General features: G+C 42.2%; 1 protein-coding gene and 1 pseudogene across 1 annotated transcript; both read left to right on the plus strand.

Moving 5' to 3' along the window:
* Nucleotides 1–3,862: 3,862 nt before the first annotated feature.
* Nucleotides 3,863–5,879, plus strand: LOC120286849 (cytochrome P450 89A2-like). Its single transcript, XM_039299418.1, has one exon. The coding sequence runs from the start codon at nucleotides 4,131–4,133 to the stop codon at nucleotides 5,688–5,690; it is 1,560 nt and encodes a 519-aa protein (XP_039155352.1). The 5' UTR covers nucleotides 3,863–4,130; the 3' UTR covers nucleotides 5,691–5,879.
* An 8,952-nt stretch (nucleotides 5,880–14,831) lies between these two features.
* Nucleotides 14,832–16,433, plus strand: LOC120286854 (annotated as a pseudogene).
* The last annotated feature ends 1,320 nt before the right edge of the window (nucleotides 16,434–17,753 follow it).

Genomic DNA, 17,753 nt, shown 5'->3' on the forward strand with positions numbered 1-17,753 from the left:
ATTTTCCATTCTGCTTGCACAATCATGGGAAAGGTATGTCAATTAATTATTGACTCTGGTTGTTGTGAGAATATAATTTCTGAAGTAGCGGCAAACAAGTTGAAGTTGGAATTAAAAGCGCACCCTACGCCTTATAAAATGTTGTGGTTGAAGAAAGGCGCTGAGGTAACTGTTTCAAAAAGATGTCTTGTTAATCTATCCATTGGTTCTGTTTATAGTGACAAAATATGGTGTGATGTTCTGCCGATGGATGCTAGTCACATTATTCTTGGTCGACCATGGCAATTCGATAAGAGGACTATGCATGATGGTTATCGAAATACATATTCTTTTGAAGTTGGAGGCAAGAAGATTACGTTGGCACCTAGTAGGGTGGGAGATTCTTTTGATGATGATGACAAGAATTCGAGGACAAATTCTTTTAAAGATGGGGAGGATGATGCAGCCCACATTGAAGACCGTCTCTCTCGACCAAGAAGATCGGCCCGCATTAAAGCTCGACGAAACCGAGAAGCCATAATGACATCTTGAGTCCATCCCGGAAGCTTGAAAGACACCTTGGAAGCTCGCGTGACGCTTTTACTAGTTTATAGTTTCCATGCTCTTTACTATTTCTCCTATTTTCAATGCTCCGTTTTTATTTCTCCTAGTTTTCAACGCTTTGTCTTTATTTCTCCTAGTTTCAACATTCTGTTTTTATTTCTTTGATGATATAAGCCAATCCCTTGTAGAAGACAGACAGCTTTTGATGAATGAAAGAAAACTTTGCTTGAAGCAAGTATCATGAACCTTGTAGAGTTCATCTCCTTGAAAACCTAGAAGAGTTTTCACTCCGTCCTTGAAGAGTCGGAGCTTTCGAAATCTGCATCCTTGAAGAGTTGCAGTCATCGATCTAGAAGAATTGGTGTCCCTTTCAACTTCCTTGGAGGCCTAGAAGAGCAACCAACGAAGTTCCTATATTTTCCTATTCTGTTCGTTACTTCCAACCTAATTTCGACTATCTTACAGTGCTTATTTCAGAAAACCCAAAACAGAGAAATTGTAGATCCAGAAGTCTTTGTTCATTTGGCTTTGGAATCAGGTCGATCCGATCTGTATCGACAAAGATACGACTGTTCTCCTGAGTTCGCGCAGTGCTGAAATTCCTGTTTGTCCAGTTTTCGTGTGCGAGTCACTCTCCCGATCCTATTGTTTGAGAAAGCCTACCCTAGGCTTGCATCACATTGAGAGTTCTTCGGATTTATGTCTAGAAGGTATGTGTTGCCATGCCTTCGATCGGTGAAAGATTGAGAGAAGTCTTGATTGACTGAATCTTGTATCACCCAGTTGACTAATACTTAGAAGATTGTAATTAAGACCTTTTGCCAAGGAAACATTTTTGCTGATTAAACTTCCAATCTTCACAGTTCCATGTTCAATAATTCTTCATTCGCTATTTCCTCCAAAGGAAACACTTCCTCCCTTTTGTTTTTCATGATTGATGAAATTGCTTCAATTTCTTATGATATGCCTTGAGCATCCATTATCTAAGTATCAATTGAGCTTTGTTTGGTTCAGCTTTTGCAAGGGGTTTTGGGCTTTCCTTGGGAAAAATACAAAGCATTTGACAAGTATTGTTGAGACTCCCTTGGGCAAATGTTAGCATTCCAAATGCTGAAAGCCCAATGCAGGTGGGGACCTACTTTAGGCTTCCAACATTTTGGAAATACTAAGTCTACTATTCATCCATCATTGTTCATCTTCTTCCTCATTCATCACGACTGTTCATCTTTCTTGATTTGTAGCTTAAGAGGGCTTCTTCAACGACCGTCACCGCTACCTAGTTGTTGCGATTCAGGCAATGCCTAAGGTTGTGCGACCTCAGGTCACTAAGTCTGGTTGTTTGGTGGCCAAAATCTAGCCGTGCAATGGTTGTCCAGCGGTTGGCTGGCGATTGACCTATCGGATTTAATTTTTAGACTTCAAAAGAAAAATATAGCAAAAGGCCATTATAAATGTGCGTTTTACAAAACAATATTTATGCTAATACTATTTTCCAATGTCGTTTGAAGTTTTAATTTATCAAATGGATTTCGGAAAATCCCTTTACTCCAAAGGTATTTGTATTTTCTGAAGGCCATTTCTCCAAAGCCGAATCAAACGATCCATTAGTATTCCTTTTTATGGTAATTTGCAATCAAAGAATAGTCTTAAACTTTTTTTGGGACCCAAATTTTCTTGGGTCCTAAAGAGTTAGACGTAAAGATTATTTTTGTCCAATCATTCATAATAGATCTCCCGACGCAAAAATATTCATTTTCAAAATATATTGAGTTTTCATACTTAGAACATCTAAGAGTACTTTGACCAACAGACTTTGTGAAAATCCTCTGAAAATGAATTCTGTAAGCAAGTCTAGGAGGTCTCCTGTTTGAGACTCTCATTGACTTTTGGAAAATCAATCAAAAGATCGCTTTCTTTATTAAAATCCAAATTGGATTTATTATAAGGAATTTGTATGGAACGGACGTGCTCTAAAAGTTTTTGAATCTTTTGAAAATTTTGTTGTAATATTTGAAAATTCTTTTTTCAGAATCTCATTTTCTTAGGAGACACGACTTTCCAAGTTGACAAAAAAACAATTCATTCATTAATTGACATGTGGTAAATGTGTTATCGAAAAAGTTTGGGGTTTTTAGTATTACAAAAAATAAATTTGAGGCACCACCCACCTGGGTGGCGTTGCTGGCGGTGAGCTTTTCCTCCTAACGCAAAGGGAGGTGTTCAATTCCCGGGCGTCGCAAGGTGACTTACTTGGTGGCACGTGTGTGGTGGCTAGCACGTGTTGCCCCTAGGGTTTACCCCCCGTTACCCGGGCCTTTCGGGCTGTCCGTGTTGATGGCACGTGTGTGGTAGCTAGCACGTGTTGCCCTCAGGATTTACCCCCTGTTACCCCGGGCTTTTCAGGCTGTCCGTGTTGGTACGATGCGTGGGTTCCCTGGGTCACCAAAAAAAAAAATTGAGGCAAATGTGTCATACTGTACATGTTTTGAGTAAATGTTTCACATGAATACAAGTTTGAGAGTTTTTTGTGTCAAAAAAATTTAGAGTAAATGTGTCACCGTGGGCAAAGTTTTTAATTTTTGGTGGCTTTTACCCTTTTGTAATTATAAAAAGTAGAAATGTATAGTTTATTTACTCTAGGTTAATTTAGGCATGATTTATTGTAATGTAATTAACTTGTCCTTAGGATGCGTATGACAGCTTATTAGATTAATTCACATTTATATCGGGTGTTACATCAACAATTGACATTTCGTGCCACGATTACCAAAATATCAAATTTATTGCATTAGTTCATTGATTTTTTTTTTTTTATTATTACTATAAGTTAGAGATATCGCGATGCTAATCAATGCAGATTTTCAATCCGCATGCTGTCATGTGATGTAACATAGCTTAATGACTAAGAAATGGAATAAAATAATTTTAAGGATAATTAACTACTGTTTTCCAACCCAGATGCTTCTTCCCCAAAAATGAACTACAAGTTCACATCATCAGAATAAAATAAACACAATCCTATCACATACAACTAGACAAATACCTTCAATTTTTTTTTAGTAAAACGACATTTTTCAAATTTCAAATCGATAATGTGATTCCTTAGTACATATTTTTTTCTTAAATAATTACATATCATGAATTATATTCAACGTTGACTGAAAAGTAATCACTATTCATTAACATATGGTATTGATACATGAAGGAAATCCTTTCACTTGAGGATTGTAACGTAATGAATACACGAAAAATAGGAAATGGCAGAAACGGAAGAGTTAAGTTAGACTTTTTTGATTATTTACCTAGTTTGGCAGAGGGTATCATTGCCTTTAAGTTTTTATAGAAATCAAGGATGAGCTTTTCAGAAAAAAATAGTCCAATGAAAAAATAAAATTGGACAAATTGCGGAAATATCATTTCCCGGAGAAAATCCACAACTAGCACTAGGACGTCATCCATTGTGTTTTCCTCTGGCTAGTTCATCATCCAATCTCCAATCTTCTATTAAACGAAAAAAATTCGCTACCTCTTCTCTGCAAATCCTCCATCTGTTCCAATTCAAAAACTCCAAGTCGTTTTGGCAAAAGATGGATCTCTGGTTCCTCGTCCTCGTCACCCTCTCCGTCGCCGGCCTCCTCAGAGCCACCCTCAACCTCCTTACCTCTTCCGCCGCCAAGAGGAAGAGCCTCCCGCCGGGCCCTCTCGCCTTCCCGGTCGTCGGCAACTTCCTATGGCTCCGCACGTCCTTCGCGGAGATCGAGTCTGTCCTCCGCTCCCTCCACGCCCGCCACGGCCCCATGGTCACCCTCCACGTGGGCCCCCGCCCCGCCATCTTCGTCGCCTCCCAGGCCCTCGCCCACGAGGCCCTCGTCCACCGTGGCGCCGTCTTCGCCGACCGCCCGCCGCCCCTCGTCACCGACCGTGTCCTCTCCGCCAACCAGCACGAGGTCAGCTCCTCCTCCTACGGCCCCACCTGGCGCCTCTTCCGCCGGAACCTCACGGCGGAGATCCTCCATCCCTCCCGCCTGCGCTCCTACTCCCGCGCCCGCGCGTGGGTCCTTGACATCCTCGTGGCAGAGCTCAAGTCCCAGCCAGGTGGCGTGGTCCGCGTCGTTGACCACTTCCAGTACGCCATGTTCTGCTTGTTGGTCCTCATGTGCATCGGAGACAGGCTCGAGGAGAAGCAGATTAAGCAGATTGAGGAGGCTCAGCGACGGTTGCTGTTGGGTTTCCAGCGGTTCAACGTGCTCAATTTCTGGCCGCGGGTGACCAAGATCGTGCTCCGGAAGCGGTGGAAGGAGTTCTACCAGCTCATCGAATATCGGAATCGCATCCTTGTCCCGCTCATCAGGGTTCGATCCAAGGCCAAGCGAGAGCAACTGAACAAAGCCAAGGAGGACGAGAATCGTGGCGATTGGATCGTGTCGTACGTGGACACGCTCCTGGAACTGGAGTTGCCGGGGGAGAAGAGGAAGCTGGAGGAGGACGAAATGGTGAGCCTCTGCTCGGAGTTCCTCGACGCCGGCACCGACACGACGTCCACAGCGCTGCAGTGGATCATGGCCAACCTGGTAAAGTACCCAGAAATCCAAGAGAGGCTCTGCGATGAAATCAAATCAGTCGTGGGACAAGGGGCGGAGCAGGTGCAGGAGGAGGACTTGCAGAGGATGGGCTACCTGAAGGCGGTGGTGCTGGAGGGGCTGCGCCGCCACCCGCCAGGGCACTTCGTGCTGCCGCACACGGTGACGGAAGACACGGAGCTGGGCGGATACGTGATTCCAAAGAATGGGACCATCAACTTCATGGTGGCAGAGATGGGTTGGGACCCGAAAGTCTGGGAGGACCCAATGGCATTCAAGCCCGAGAGGTTCTTGAATTGCGGTGATGTTGGGGGAGAAGCGAGCGGTTTTGACATCACGGGGAGCAGGGAGATTAAGATGATGCCGTTTGGGGCGGGGAGGAGGATCTGCCCTGCGTCCGGGCTCGCGATGCTTCATTTGGAGTACTTCGTGGCGAATTTGGTGTGGCTGTTCCAATGGCGGGCGGTGGCGGGCGAGGAGGTGGACCTGTCGGAGAAGCTGGAGTTCACAGTCGTGATGAAGAACCCTTTGAGGGCCCAGATTTGTCCCCGGAATTCGGGCAACTGAACTTGGTAGAACGTAAGTGGTCCAAATAAACACTTGAATACACACAAACTCTCTGTCTGATGTATAAATAATTAGTCTCGGCTGGTGAGCCTATGCTTTCTTTACTTCGGGAACCCTCGAGGTGTTTGGGAAAATTCCTCAGAGACAAATGCATGATGGAAAGCTTTTGGAACCACCGCTTTGATTACGAAGTCATGCTAAACGATAATTTCACCACTCCACGCATGCCGCACTAATAATATCTGTCTATAATCGTCAGCATTGGTCATCTCAAATCCTGTCTTAAAGATGAAATTTGCTAACTTGTAAAAGAAATGACATTCGATTGCAGGCTACCGGGCGAAGGTACGGTGCATATTCCGGTCCAAACTGAGGATTAGGCCTGGAAAATACAATACCATCACATTGACTCCCCATGCGTATTTTATCTTCTAGTTTCTCGTATGTTGATTTCCGCACTGAGTTAGACGAATAAAATTAACAGTTATAATAATAGTACAAGGATTCTCCATACGATGTTCAATCAATTTAATATTTCCTCATTCAAAGTCAAAAGTTATAAGAAATTTTATATTTTTTACGTAGCCAGCAAAGCTTGTCCTCCACGGAAGTCCAAAAACCACCCCAGTATTGTTGCGGGAAATCTTCAATAATCTACATGGTTCTTTTCTTATATTTATCTAGTCATAAATTTTCTCGAGATGAATTATCAAAGAAAAGCTACTAGATTACTAGTAAGCACAAATAGGTCATTAAAGAGATGGTGCCATCACCTACCGTCGATTCTCTCAAGTTAATACCGATCACAACTTAATTTAATATACCTTAGAGTCGTCACTAATTATTATAGTTCAATTGGGCACATAAGTGAAATGCAAAAAAACATTTTACTAGAATTTAATTACTTTAGATTAATCTAATGCCATTTTGATATATTTCCTCTAATTCGAAAATGTTTTGCATGCAATCTTTGTCGATTTTAATCCTAAACCCTTAACGGGTGAGAGATGATCACGTGGGTGGCGAACAATAATTGACAATAATTAAAACACTAAATAAATTACTGAAAAGATTAAATAACCTAGAAGGCATAAGCAAGCAAAAGTGAAACCCCATTTATTGTCCGAAAATCGCAAAGGATATGCCTTCTTCCTTTCCAAATTTGATCAGAGAACCCACTTTCTTAGTTCACAGAATTCGGCTAGCTCAAAGGGTATCAATGGGCTTTTGCCGAATATCATCAATCCCGAAACTAAACGGGCTTGCTCTTGAGAATTCGAACAAAATTTGGGCCTCTCCTCAAACCCAAGCAACACTCTGAGATAATTCTTAGGGAATTTACGATAGGACCGACTCGAATGAAATTTATGTGGACATGTTATTATTAAATTAAAATGTTTTTAGTGCTTGTAATACAAATGTGATTGTGTCAATGAAATTTTTGTTTAGGGGCAGTGTTGGACACTTAATTTTCTTATGCGATAAATGATTAAATGGAATAGTGAAAATAGGTGTCAATAGATCTTTTGAATATGTTTCCATGATTAGTAAGTGGACATTTTGTTACGTTTATTTTTATTTTCTTGGGATAAGTGCATTAAAAGTTCTAAAATTTGTCATGAAAATGCAATTAAGTCCTAAAACTTTCAAAGAGTACAATTAAGTCCTAAAACTTGTTACAAAGTGCAATTAAGTCCTAAAACTTTCAAAAAGCGCAATCAAGTCCTAAAACTTGTTAGAGTGGTTTAATCTAAGTCCTTCCATTCATTACACTTTTTGAAATTTTTAGGACTCAGTTGCACTTTCAAGATAAGTTTTAGGACTTTATTGAACCTTTTGAAAGTTTTAAGACTTGATTGAATTTTCGTGACAAGTTATAGGACTTAATTGCACTTTTTGAAAGTTTTATTACTCAATTGCATTTTCATGATAAATTTTAGGACTTCTAATGCACTTATCCCTAAGATAGTAAATTCATATACGTTAATTTATGTATGTAAATGTTTTCCAGCTAAATATGATATTTGGACATCTAAGAACTATTTTAATTTGGTTTTATTAAACCACTTTTGTCATGTCTAACTATTGATTTTTTATAGGCGTGTAGCTTTCTAGCTGCTTAGCTCTTTTACATCTCAGCATCCTTCCACTCATAATGATTTAACTCATCATGTCTAACTATTAATTTTTCGTTTTGACGTGTTAGAAATCTTACTTAAAGTATTTGTATTTAGGTCAATCATTATATCGACATTCGCCATTCCCCTCCAAGTGATTAAGTGTAGTTTCTTACCACAATTATGTACTCGATGTTGCATATGTAAATCATAAAAGTATGCATCCATATTATGTTAGTCATTCATTTGGAAGGGGGACTCCAAGATTCATTCATGTACTTAGCGTGCAAGGCTTATTGTCAGATTGTTAATTTTATAGCATTAGGTCACCCAATAGATCCATGTTTCTTGTGCACGACTATTGATATTGTGATCTTGATTGCTTCTTATAATGATCTGATTTGATCAATGATCTGTATTTGAACCGCCCTACTAATTAATTTAATTAACCTTAATATTGTTGAAATCTATGCCTCCGTATGTAATTAGAGGGGTCAAAATGGATCATAGACCTTGAATTAGCTGAATTTCAAAAAATGGATTGTTATGGGTTTGAATTGTAAAGCCCAATTAAATGTGTGTTTTAAATGGGTCTAGACTTCACTAGCAGAGAAAATATTAGGTGATCCCGGAGTACCGGTCAATGTATAAGTTACAGTCATAAAATATGAAATTCTTCTTTTTTATTAAAAATTTTCCCCCAGTAATAGGCTTGCACTACCGCACTAGACCTGCTGTAGTGAGTCATTTCCATTTCTCTTTCCTTCTTTTTCTCCTTTTGAAGGAGGAAGGCCGATGCTTTCTCTCTCCCTTCCTCTCGTGAATTCAAAATTTTAGGTTTCCTCATCTTCGCTCTCTTCGGTGCTCGTTCTCTGCTCCAGCGCTCGCTTGGGTGTCGCTTCACTCTCTGCTCCGACGCTCGCTTGTTGCTCGTTGGGTCTTCAATCTGATGCCGTTATAGCCTCAACCATGCACACCCGATTCCGCTCATTCTCCTCTGCCAGTTCTTCCAACTCCTTGATCGCCTTGACAATCGAGTGATCGCCTCAAGATCCTTTACCAACTTCAGGATGCGACCCCTATCAAGGGCCGACTTTGGGGTCGGGATCTAGTCAATGCGGTTCTTCGTGTTGCTAACGCACCATGCCTGGATGAGTCGGAGGAGCATGTGGTTTGGGGAGAGGCCGAAAGCCCTTGGTAGCGACTGGTTGGTGATGGGGCATGTGGCCGTGGCACTGTCGCCTGAGGACTTGGACAACCACTTCTCAATGCTAGTATTTTTGCTTTTGCTTCTGCCACTTGTCCTGGTATAGATGTTCTCGGATAAATTGTTTGCACCTTTTTCACTGAGCCTTTTTCTTTGGTTATTTCCTCTGCGTAGATCAAATGAACCATTTCAAGAAGTGGAGAATTATAGAACATTTGCAAAATGAATTCACTACAACGTGATGAATGACTGCACCACTAGGAATAGAAGCCTGAAGCCGTATAAAGGCAGTTCGTCTAAGGCAAGTCCTCTAAAGTAGCTCGTGTAAAAGCAGTCTGCGTATGAAGCCGTGTAGCGCTGGTTGAGCTCACTTCCCCTTTCCTTGGATTGGGATGCATACATTGAGAATATACATAAAAGATAAGATTTGTTTCATTCCCCGCCGGTAGAAAGTGGAAGCAAGCTAGTCCCTGAAAATGCCCTTCCTTTAGAGTTTGGGTTCCAAATCTTTTTCAATTTGATTCTTGATATAGTGAAATTAGGGCTTTAGCCTTTTCTCAATTCCAAATTGAATGTAGCCTTCACATAAAGGCGAGGGAAGGAAGAGTCATGAAGTAGACTAGAACACAATCCAGACAGGTAACAGCCGAGCTAAAACATTTTTCTGGATCCTTGCACATGGAAAGGGAGTTGGTAGGATATGAGGACCTCTGCCGGAAAACATGATGATTCCATTTCTTTTCCAGAAAAAATTTGGCACTGGGTGCTATCCCCAATGGAATCTAGCTCAGGCCATGAAGAATGGCTTAAGCTTTTGCCCGGGATTAAGGAAATCAAGTAGAAGTAGGCAGATATGAGCTACTAGGGAAAGCTTTGGGATGAGTGGCTAAGAGATGAGAATAAGTTCCACAGCTCAAGTTAATAATAGACTCAGTGGAAGAAAGAGTCCGAGAATTAGCCCCTACTTTCCAAACCTTTCATTCATTACAATAATATGCTAGGGGTGATGAATGGAGCTCCCAGTGCAAGGAGGCTTGTATGAGTTAAGCTTATTCCTTTCTAAGGCAGTAAGCGAAGGAAGCAAGAATTACAAAAGAAGATCCAATGCGAGGTAGAGCACAAAAGAAAGAAAACTAGACAAAAGAAAAAAGAAAAAAAGATGGACACGAGTTGTCCCTATGAGGCTGATACTCTCCATTGCGGAATGTCTTGGCCAAAGCTACACCTCTTAGCTCACCTAAGGGTGAAAGAAGATTATCAATAGAGATGTATGAGCGTGTTATTTAGATGTGTCTACCTTCTTTACCTCCATGAATTCAATATCTGTCTTGAATCTTTTCCCTTATGAGATCTGCTATTTTGTTGGAAAAGCAAGCAAGAAAAGAAAATAAGGGCGAGACGTGGTACTGCAATTGTTGAGTGATTCTCTTTCCTAGAGTGGAAGCCCCTGGACGTTGTGCAACAACTCCTCTGATTGGCTAGACATCTCCTTGTTTGGGTCATCCGCACCACAAGTAGAAAAAACCGGATCTCTCATTTGCCTTCCAACAGGGGAACTCTCTCAGGTCCTAGTTTTTTTTGGAATCTCTTTGGATCATTAGGTAAAGAAGCTGGTCCAGCATCAACATCATCCTTGAGTAGAACTCCTAGCCGCCAACCCTATTATAGACTTTCCTACACTTCAACTAGCTCCCTACTTGTCTCATTCTCTTAGTTTCACTCATAAAGCTAACGGCATCTAGCTTTTCATCTTCCACCCCACTAGTTCCTTTCTTAGGTAAGACTATCCCTTTCCTAGGAAGTAGTTTTTTGTCCTTGTTGTAGCTCTTGGGCGAACTCATTGGTCTTTCGAACCTTCTTCCATTTGCCTTCCTTATAATTTGACGCATAGGAGATCCAGACTAGTAAGTAGCTTTATCCCCTTGTAGTCTTTATCTTTCCTTCTAAGAAAAGAGTAATTATTTTTAGACAAAGATGGTATGATTACTCAAAACCGTATGGGAAAATGACTACTTGTCATCGTAGTGCTTGACCAGAGCTTTCTCCTCAAAGTAGGAAATAGGCATGCTCTTCTCCACGCCCATTGTTTAGGATATTAGTTCGTTATAAAGATATAGTGATAGGGTAGGCTTTAAATAAAAATCCTCGTCGACTGGGCATAAAGGACACGTGGACTACAAGTAGCTTAGTAGTATCAAGGCTCAAGTGATTCAAGATGTCCTATACATATTGATTACTTGGACATCAACATACCAGAAGAAAGAGACGAGTTCTTACTCGCAGGATTTGGATACCTCATGCCATGGTTCTTGTGAAATAATATGAAGTTATTTCATCTGTTGTGAATGTTGTCGTTGCTTGAGTACTCCCACTCTTGCTTTTGGGGGAAGAAGCTGTCATCCCTCTTCTCTCATAGTGTTATTATAACATTTTGTTGATTCTTCCCTTTACCCTTAAAATTGTAAGGACTAAGCTTTTAAAAGCTATGAGATTAGGATTGAGACTACGATCCCCAGACTTAAATATGCAATTTTCCATAGACTGTCCAAATGGATCACAATTTAAGTAGATCATAAGAAGAGAAGCTTCGACCTCATCCAATTTGATTGAATCTACTGGATGTTCTACTTGAAGGGGGATTCGACGACAAGTGCATTAAAGCTCACGATGTGGTGGGAATAATGAAAGAAAGAGAAGGGGAAGAAATGGGGTAGAGGAATGGTTAACTCATCATGCTCATGACTTGAAGATTGCAGGTTTGGCCTAACAAGTCTTATTAGATAGATGCGGCCTACGGACTGGTGCTTACATATGCAGAAATGTAGGTTGAGGACTCTCTCTTGGCCTATTCTGGGTGATAGTAAGACATAGCCCCTCTTCCTCTTTCTCCCAATGGCTATAGCTTCCCCAATATTTTTTGAAAGGAGATGCTATTGAATCAAAAGGAGAGGGTAAACAAATGAATGAATGATAGACCGATATTCATTCTCACAGCCACAGAGTACTACACAAAATGGGCTGAAGCAAGAAAGATGTGGACTGGAGAGTTTGGATTAAGGTTAATATGCTTAACACATCATCGTTGGACAGCGATCTATTGAATGAAGGGCAGGAATGAATGAAGGGATTGATCGCACAAGTTGCTCAATGCCTTGCTTCTTGCTTTCGAACCCAAGCCAAGACAGTATTAGCCCCCACAATGAACTCAACCATAAGAAGAACAACTATTAAAAACATCAAGATTACTATAGGTTACTCGACCGTAGGCACAAAACTTGCAAGACATGACTATTCTCGATGAAATTGACAAAAAATAAAATAAAATGCATTGCTATGACTAGAAAAGGAATCCTCAAAATCTAAGGAAGAATCTAGAGAACCAAGTTGTTGGTGATACACTATGGAGGAAAAGAACGAAGTATTTTCTATTTCTAACTCAGCACAAAATTGCATTGAGAGAACGACGTATTTTCTATTTCTATTTCCCTTTCGCTTTCGTCCATTTTCTCCTTCTTAATGAGGAAGACCAATGCTTTCTCCCTTCTTTTCTCTTGTGAATTCAAAATTTCAAAGAAAATATTGGGTATCTTAACAATTCCACGTCATCCCTATTTTAAACCATTCGGCGATTGACACATGTCTCGGCGGGTCCACATCATCTCAGTTCAAAGTCGCGTCTCTCTCCTCTTGATCTTCTCTCTCCTCTGTCTCTCTCTTCAAAAGCTCTGGCCCATCATTGCAGCTACTCTGACTTGACGCCCTCTCTCCTCTGCAAACCCTCTCTATCTTCTCTCTCCCCTCTTCTCGTTAAACTCCGTTCTGTTTTTTTGGTCGAAAAAACTCCGTTCTGTTACGGAGTGAAAAAAAATTTCCTTCATTCAAAATGGTTCCGCGCTCTCTCTGCCCCTCACTCTGCGCTTTATTAATCCACTCCCCCGATCTTTGAAACTGCTAGTGAACCACCATGCCTCCACCTCCGCCGTCCCCAGTTGCCACGCCAACGGCTCTACCTCCGGCTCTACACTGAAGTAATTTGCTCTCTCTCTCTCTCTCTCTCTCTCCTCCGTGAAGTGCTGAATTTGCCAATGAACCATGACGCTGACGCGCCTCCATCAGTTGTCTCTATCGTTGTCTCCCGAGCCACTGTGTCGAGGCAATCTGCTAGCGAACCACGACATCGACGTGCTTCTGCCTCTGCCATCGCCTCTCGAGCCACCACACCTCAGCGTTGAATCAATCTGCTCTCTTTCCCCTCCACAAAGTGTTGAATTTGTTAGAGATTGCCTACGTCAATGCCAACGTGCCTCTGCCTCCGCCGGCGCCTCCCCGACCCACCATTGCGTTTTTCCCTCATCCTCGTTACCTCAGACTGTTCTCTCTTTCTTTTCTCCGCAAAGTGCCCCCGCTCGTGAATGCCAACACCATCGACGTCGTCGACACCATCGTCTCCCGAGCCCCGCTATCGCCTATCAAAGCCCCATTGGCAGCTCCCATACGTCCTTTGCATCTCAACGGTTAAGGTTTTCTATGGATTCTGCTTAGTAGAGTTTTAACTTATATTATAATGTGGTAAATGTGTCACCGAAAAAAAGTTTGGAGTTTTTGGTGTCACAAAAAATAAATTTGAGGCAAATATGTCATATTATACAAGTTTTGGGTAAATATGCCACATTAGTATAAGTTTAAGAGTTTTTTTTGTATAAAAAAATTAGGATAAATGTATCACAGTAGGCAAAATTTATGATTTTTGGTGGCTTTTTACCCTTTTGTAATTATGAAAAGTAGAAATGTATCATTTATGTACTCTAGGTTAATTTATGCATGATTTATTGTAATCTAATTAATTTGTCCTTAGGATGTGTATGAAAGCTTATTAAATTAATTCACATTTATATCGGGCGTTACTTCAACAATCGACATTTCGTGCCACGATTACCTATTTTTTATGGTGCATATGCAAATCATAGAAATAGCCGTCCTCTTTACTTTAGTAATTAATTTGGAATCATGTCCTCGAAATTAGGGTCCAAGGTTTCGGTGAAAATGTCAACTTTATAGCATTAGCTCATCTATAGAGATATCGCTATGCTAGTCAATGAAGACTTTCTATCCACATGCTGGCATGTGATCTAACATAGCTTAATGACAAAAAAATGGAATAAAATAGTATAAAGAAGAATTAACTACTGTTTTCCAACCCAGATGCTTCATCCCAAAAATGAACTACAAGTTCACATGATCGGAATATAAATAGAGACAATCCTATCACATGCAACTAGACAAAAACCTTTGAGAAAATTTAATAAAATGACATTTTCAAAATTTCAAATCGATATTGTGATTCCTTAGTTCATCTTATTTTCTTCAATAATTGCATATCATGAATTATATTCAACATCCAACGAAAAGTAATCGCTAGTCATTAAGATATGACATTGATATATGAAGGAAATCCTTTCACTTGAATATTGTAATGTAATGAAAACATGAAAAATGGGAAATGGCAGAAACGGAAGAGGTAAGTTAGACTTTTCTGATTATTTACATAATTTGGCAAAGGGTACAATTGCCTTTATGTTTTTATAGAAATCAAGGATGAGCTTTTCAGAAAAATTAGTCCAATGAAAAAGTAAAATTGGATAAATCGCGGAAATATCATTTCCCGGAGAAAATCCTCTGCTGACTTGCATCACGTTTTCATCTGGGTAGGTCATCATCCAATCTCCAATCTTATATTAAACGAAAAAATTCGCCACCTCCCCTCTGCAAATCCTCCATTTGTTCCAACTCAAAAACTCAAAGTCGTTTTGGCAAAAGATGGATCTCTGGTTCCTCGTCTTCGTCACCCTCTCCGTCGCCGCCCTCCTCAGAGCCACCCTCAACCTCCTCTCCTCCACCGCCAAGAGAAAGAACCTCCCGCCGGGCCCTCCCGCCTTCCCGGTCGTCGGCAACTTCCTATGGCTCCGCAAGTCATTCGCGGACATGGAGCCCACCCTCCGCTCCCTCCACGCCCGCCACGGCCCCATGGTCACCCTCCACATGGGCCCCCGCCCCACCATCTTCGTAGCCTCCCAGGCCCTCGCCCACGAGGCACTCGTCCGCCACGGCGAGGTCTTTGCCGACCGCCCGCCGCCCCTCACCGCCGACCGTGTCCTCTCCGCCAACCAGCACAAGGTCAGCTCCTTCTCCTACGGCCCCACCTGGCGCCTCTTCCGCCGGAACCTCACGGCGGAGATCCTCCATCCCTCCCGCCTGCGCTCCTACTCCCGCGCCCGCGCGTGGGTCCTTGACATCCTCGTGGCAGAGCTCAAGTCCCAGCCAGGTGGCGTGGTCCGCGTCGTCGACCACTTCCAGTACGCCATGTTCTGCTTGCTGGTCCTCATGTGCTTCGGAGACAGGCTCGAGGAGAAGCAGATTAAGCAGATTGAGGAGGTTCAGCGACGGTTGCTGTTGGGTTTCCAACGGTTCAGCGTGCTCGATTTCTGGCCGCGGGTGACCAAGATCGTGCTCCGCAAGCGGTGGAAGGAGTTCTACGAGCTCATCGAATATCGGAATCGCATCCTTGTCCCGCTCATCAGGGCTCGATCCAAGGCCAAGCGAAAGCAACTGAACTAAGCCAAGGAGGACGAGAATCGTGGCGATTGGATCGTGTCGTACGTGGACACGCTCCTGGAACTGGAGTTGCCGGGGGAGAAGAGGAAGCTGGAGGAGGATGAAATGGTGAGCCTCTGCTCGGAGTTCCTCGACGCCGGCACCGACACGACGTCCACAGCGCTGCAATGGATCATGGCCAACCTGGTCAAGTACCCAGAAATCCAAGAGAGACTCTACGATGAAATCAAATCAGTCGTGGGACAAGGGGCGGAGCTGGTGCAGGAGGAGGACTTGCAGAGGATGGGCTACCTGAAGGCGGTAGTGCTGGAGGGGCTACGCCGCCACCCGCCGGGGCACTTCGTGCTGCCGCACACGGTGACGGAAGACACGGAGCTGGGCGGATACGTGATTCCGAAGAAAGGGACCATAAACTTCATGGTGGCGGAGATGGGTTGGGACCCGAAAGTCTGGGAGGACCCGATGGCGTTCAAGCCCGAGAGGTTCTTAAATTGCGGTGATGGCGGCAGAGAAGCGGGCGGTTTTGACGTCACGGGGAGCAGGGAGATTAAGATGATGCCGTTTGGGGCGGGGAGGAGGATCTGCCCTGCGTCCGGGCTCGCGATGCTGCATCTGGAGTACTTCGTGGCGAACTTGGTGTGGCTGTTCCAATGGCGGGCGGTGGCGGGCGAGGAGGTGGACCTGTCGGAGAAGCTGGAGTTCACAGTCGTGATGAAGAACCCTTTGAGGGCCCAGATTTGTCCCCGGAATTCGGGCAACTGAACTTGGTAGAATGTAAGTGGTCCAAATAAACTCTTGAACACACACAAACTCTCTTTCTGACGTATAAATAATTAGTCTCGGCTGGTGAGCCTATGCTTTCTTTACTTCGGGAACCCTCAGGTGTTTGGGAAAATTCCTCAGAGACAAATGCATGATGGAAAGCTTTTGGAACCACCGCTTTGATTACGAAGTCATGCCAAACGCTAATTTCGCCACTCCACGCATGCCGCACTAATAATATCTGTCTATAATCGTCAGCATTGGTCATCTCAAATCTCGTCTTAAAGATGAAATTTGCTAACTTGTAAAAGAAATGACATTCGATTGCAGGCTACCGCGCGAAGGTACGGTCCATATTCCGGTCCAAATTGAGGATTAGGCCTGGAAAATACAATATTATAACATTGATTCCCCATGCGTATTTATCTTATAATTTCTCGTATGTTTATTTCCGCACTGAGTTAGACCAATAAAATTAGCAGTTATAATAGTACAAGGATTCTACATACGATGTTCAATCAATTTAATATTTCCTCATTCAAAGTCAAAGTTCTAAGAAATTTTAAATTTTTTACGTAGCCGGCAAGCTTGTCTTCCACGAAAGTCCAAAAACCGTCCCAGTATTGTTGCGGGAAATCTTCAATAATATACATGGTTCTTTTCTTATATTTATCTGGTCATAACTTTTCTCGAGATGAATTATCGAAGGAAAGCTACGAGATTACTAGCAAGCGCAAATAGATCATTAAAGAGATGGTGCCACTGCCATCACCTAACGTGGATTCTCTCAAGTTAATACCAATCGTAACTTAATTTAATATGCCTTGGAGTCATCACTAATTATTTATAGTTCAATTAGACACATAAGTAAAATGCAAAAATACATTTTATTAGGATTTAATTACGTTGGATTAATCTAATGCCATTTTGATATACTTCCTCTAATTTGAAAATGTTTTGTGTGCAATCGTTGTCGATATGACATCGTGAGTTGGATTAGATCTTCATGAAACAATACATCAATGAGAAATTTATTTCATAAGTTTAATGGGTCTTTTAATCCTAAACCCTTAACACGTGAGAGATGATCATGTGGGCAGCAAACAATAATGTGACAATAATTAAAACACTAAATAAATTACTGAAAAGATTAAAGAACCTAGAAAGCTTAAAGCAAGCAAAAGCGAAACCCCATTTATTGTCCGAAAATCGCGAAGGATATGCCTTCTTCCTTTCCAAATTTGATAAGAGAACCCACTTTCTTAGTTCACGGAATTCGGTTAGCTCAAAGGGTATCAATGGGCTTTGGCCGAATATCATCAATCCTGAAATTAAACGAGCTTGCTCTTGCTCTTGAGAATTCGA

This window comes from Eucalyptus grandis, chromosome 8 (assembly GCF_016545825.1).
Source record: "Eucalyptus grandis isolate ANBG69807.140 chromosome 8, ASM1654582v1, whole genome shotgun sequence".
Classification (NCBI taxonomy): Eukaryota; Viridiplantae; Streptophyta; class Magnoliopsida; order Myrtales; family Myrtaceae; genus Eucalyptus; species Eucalyptus grandis.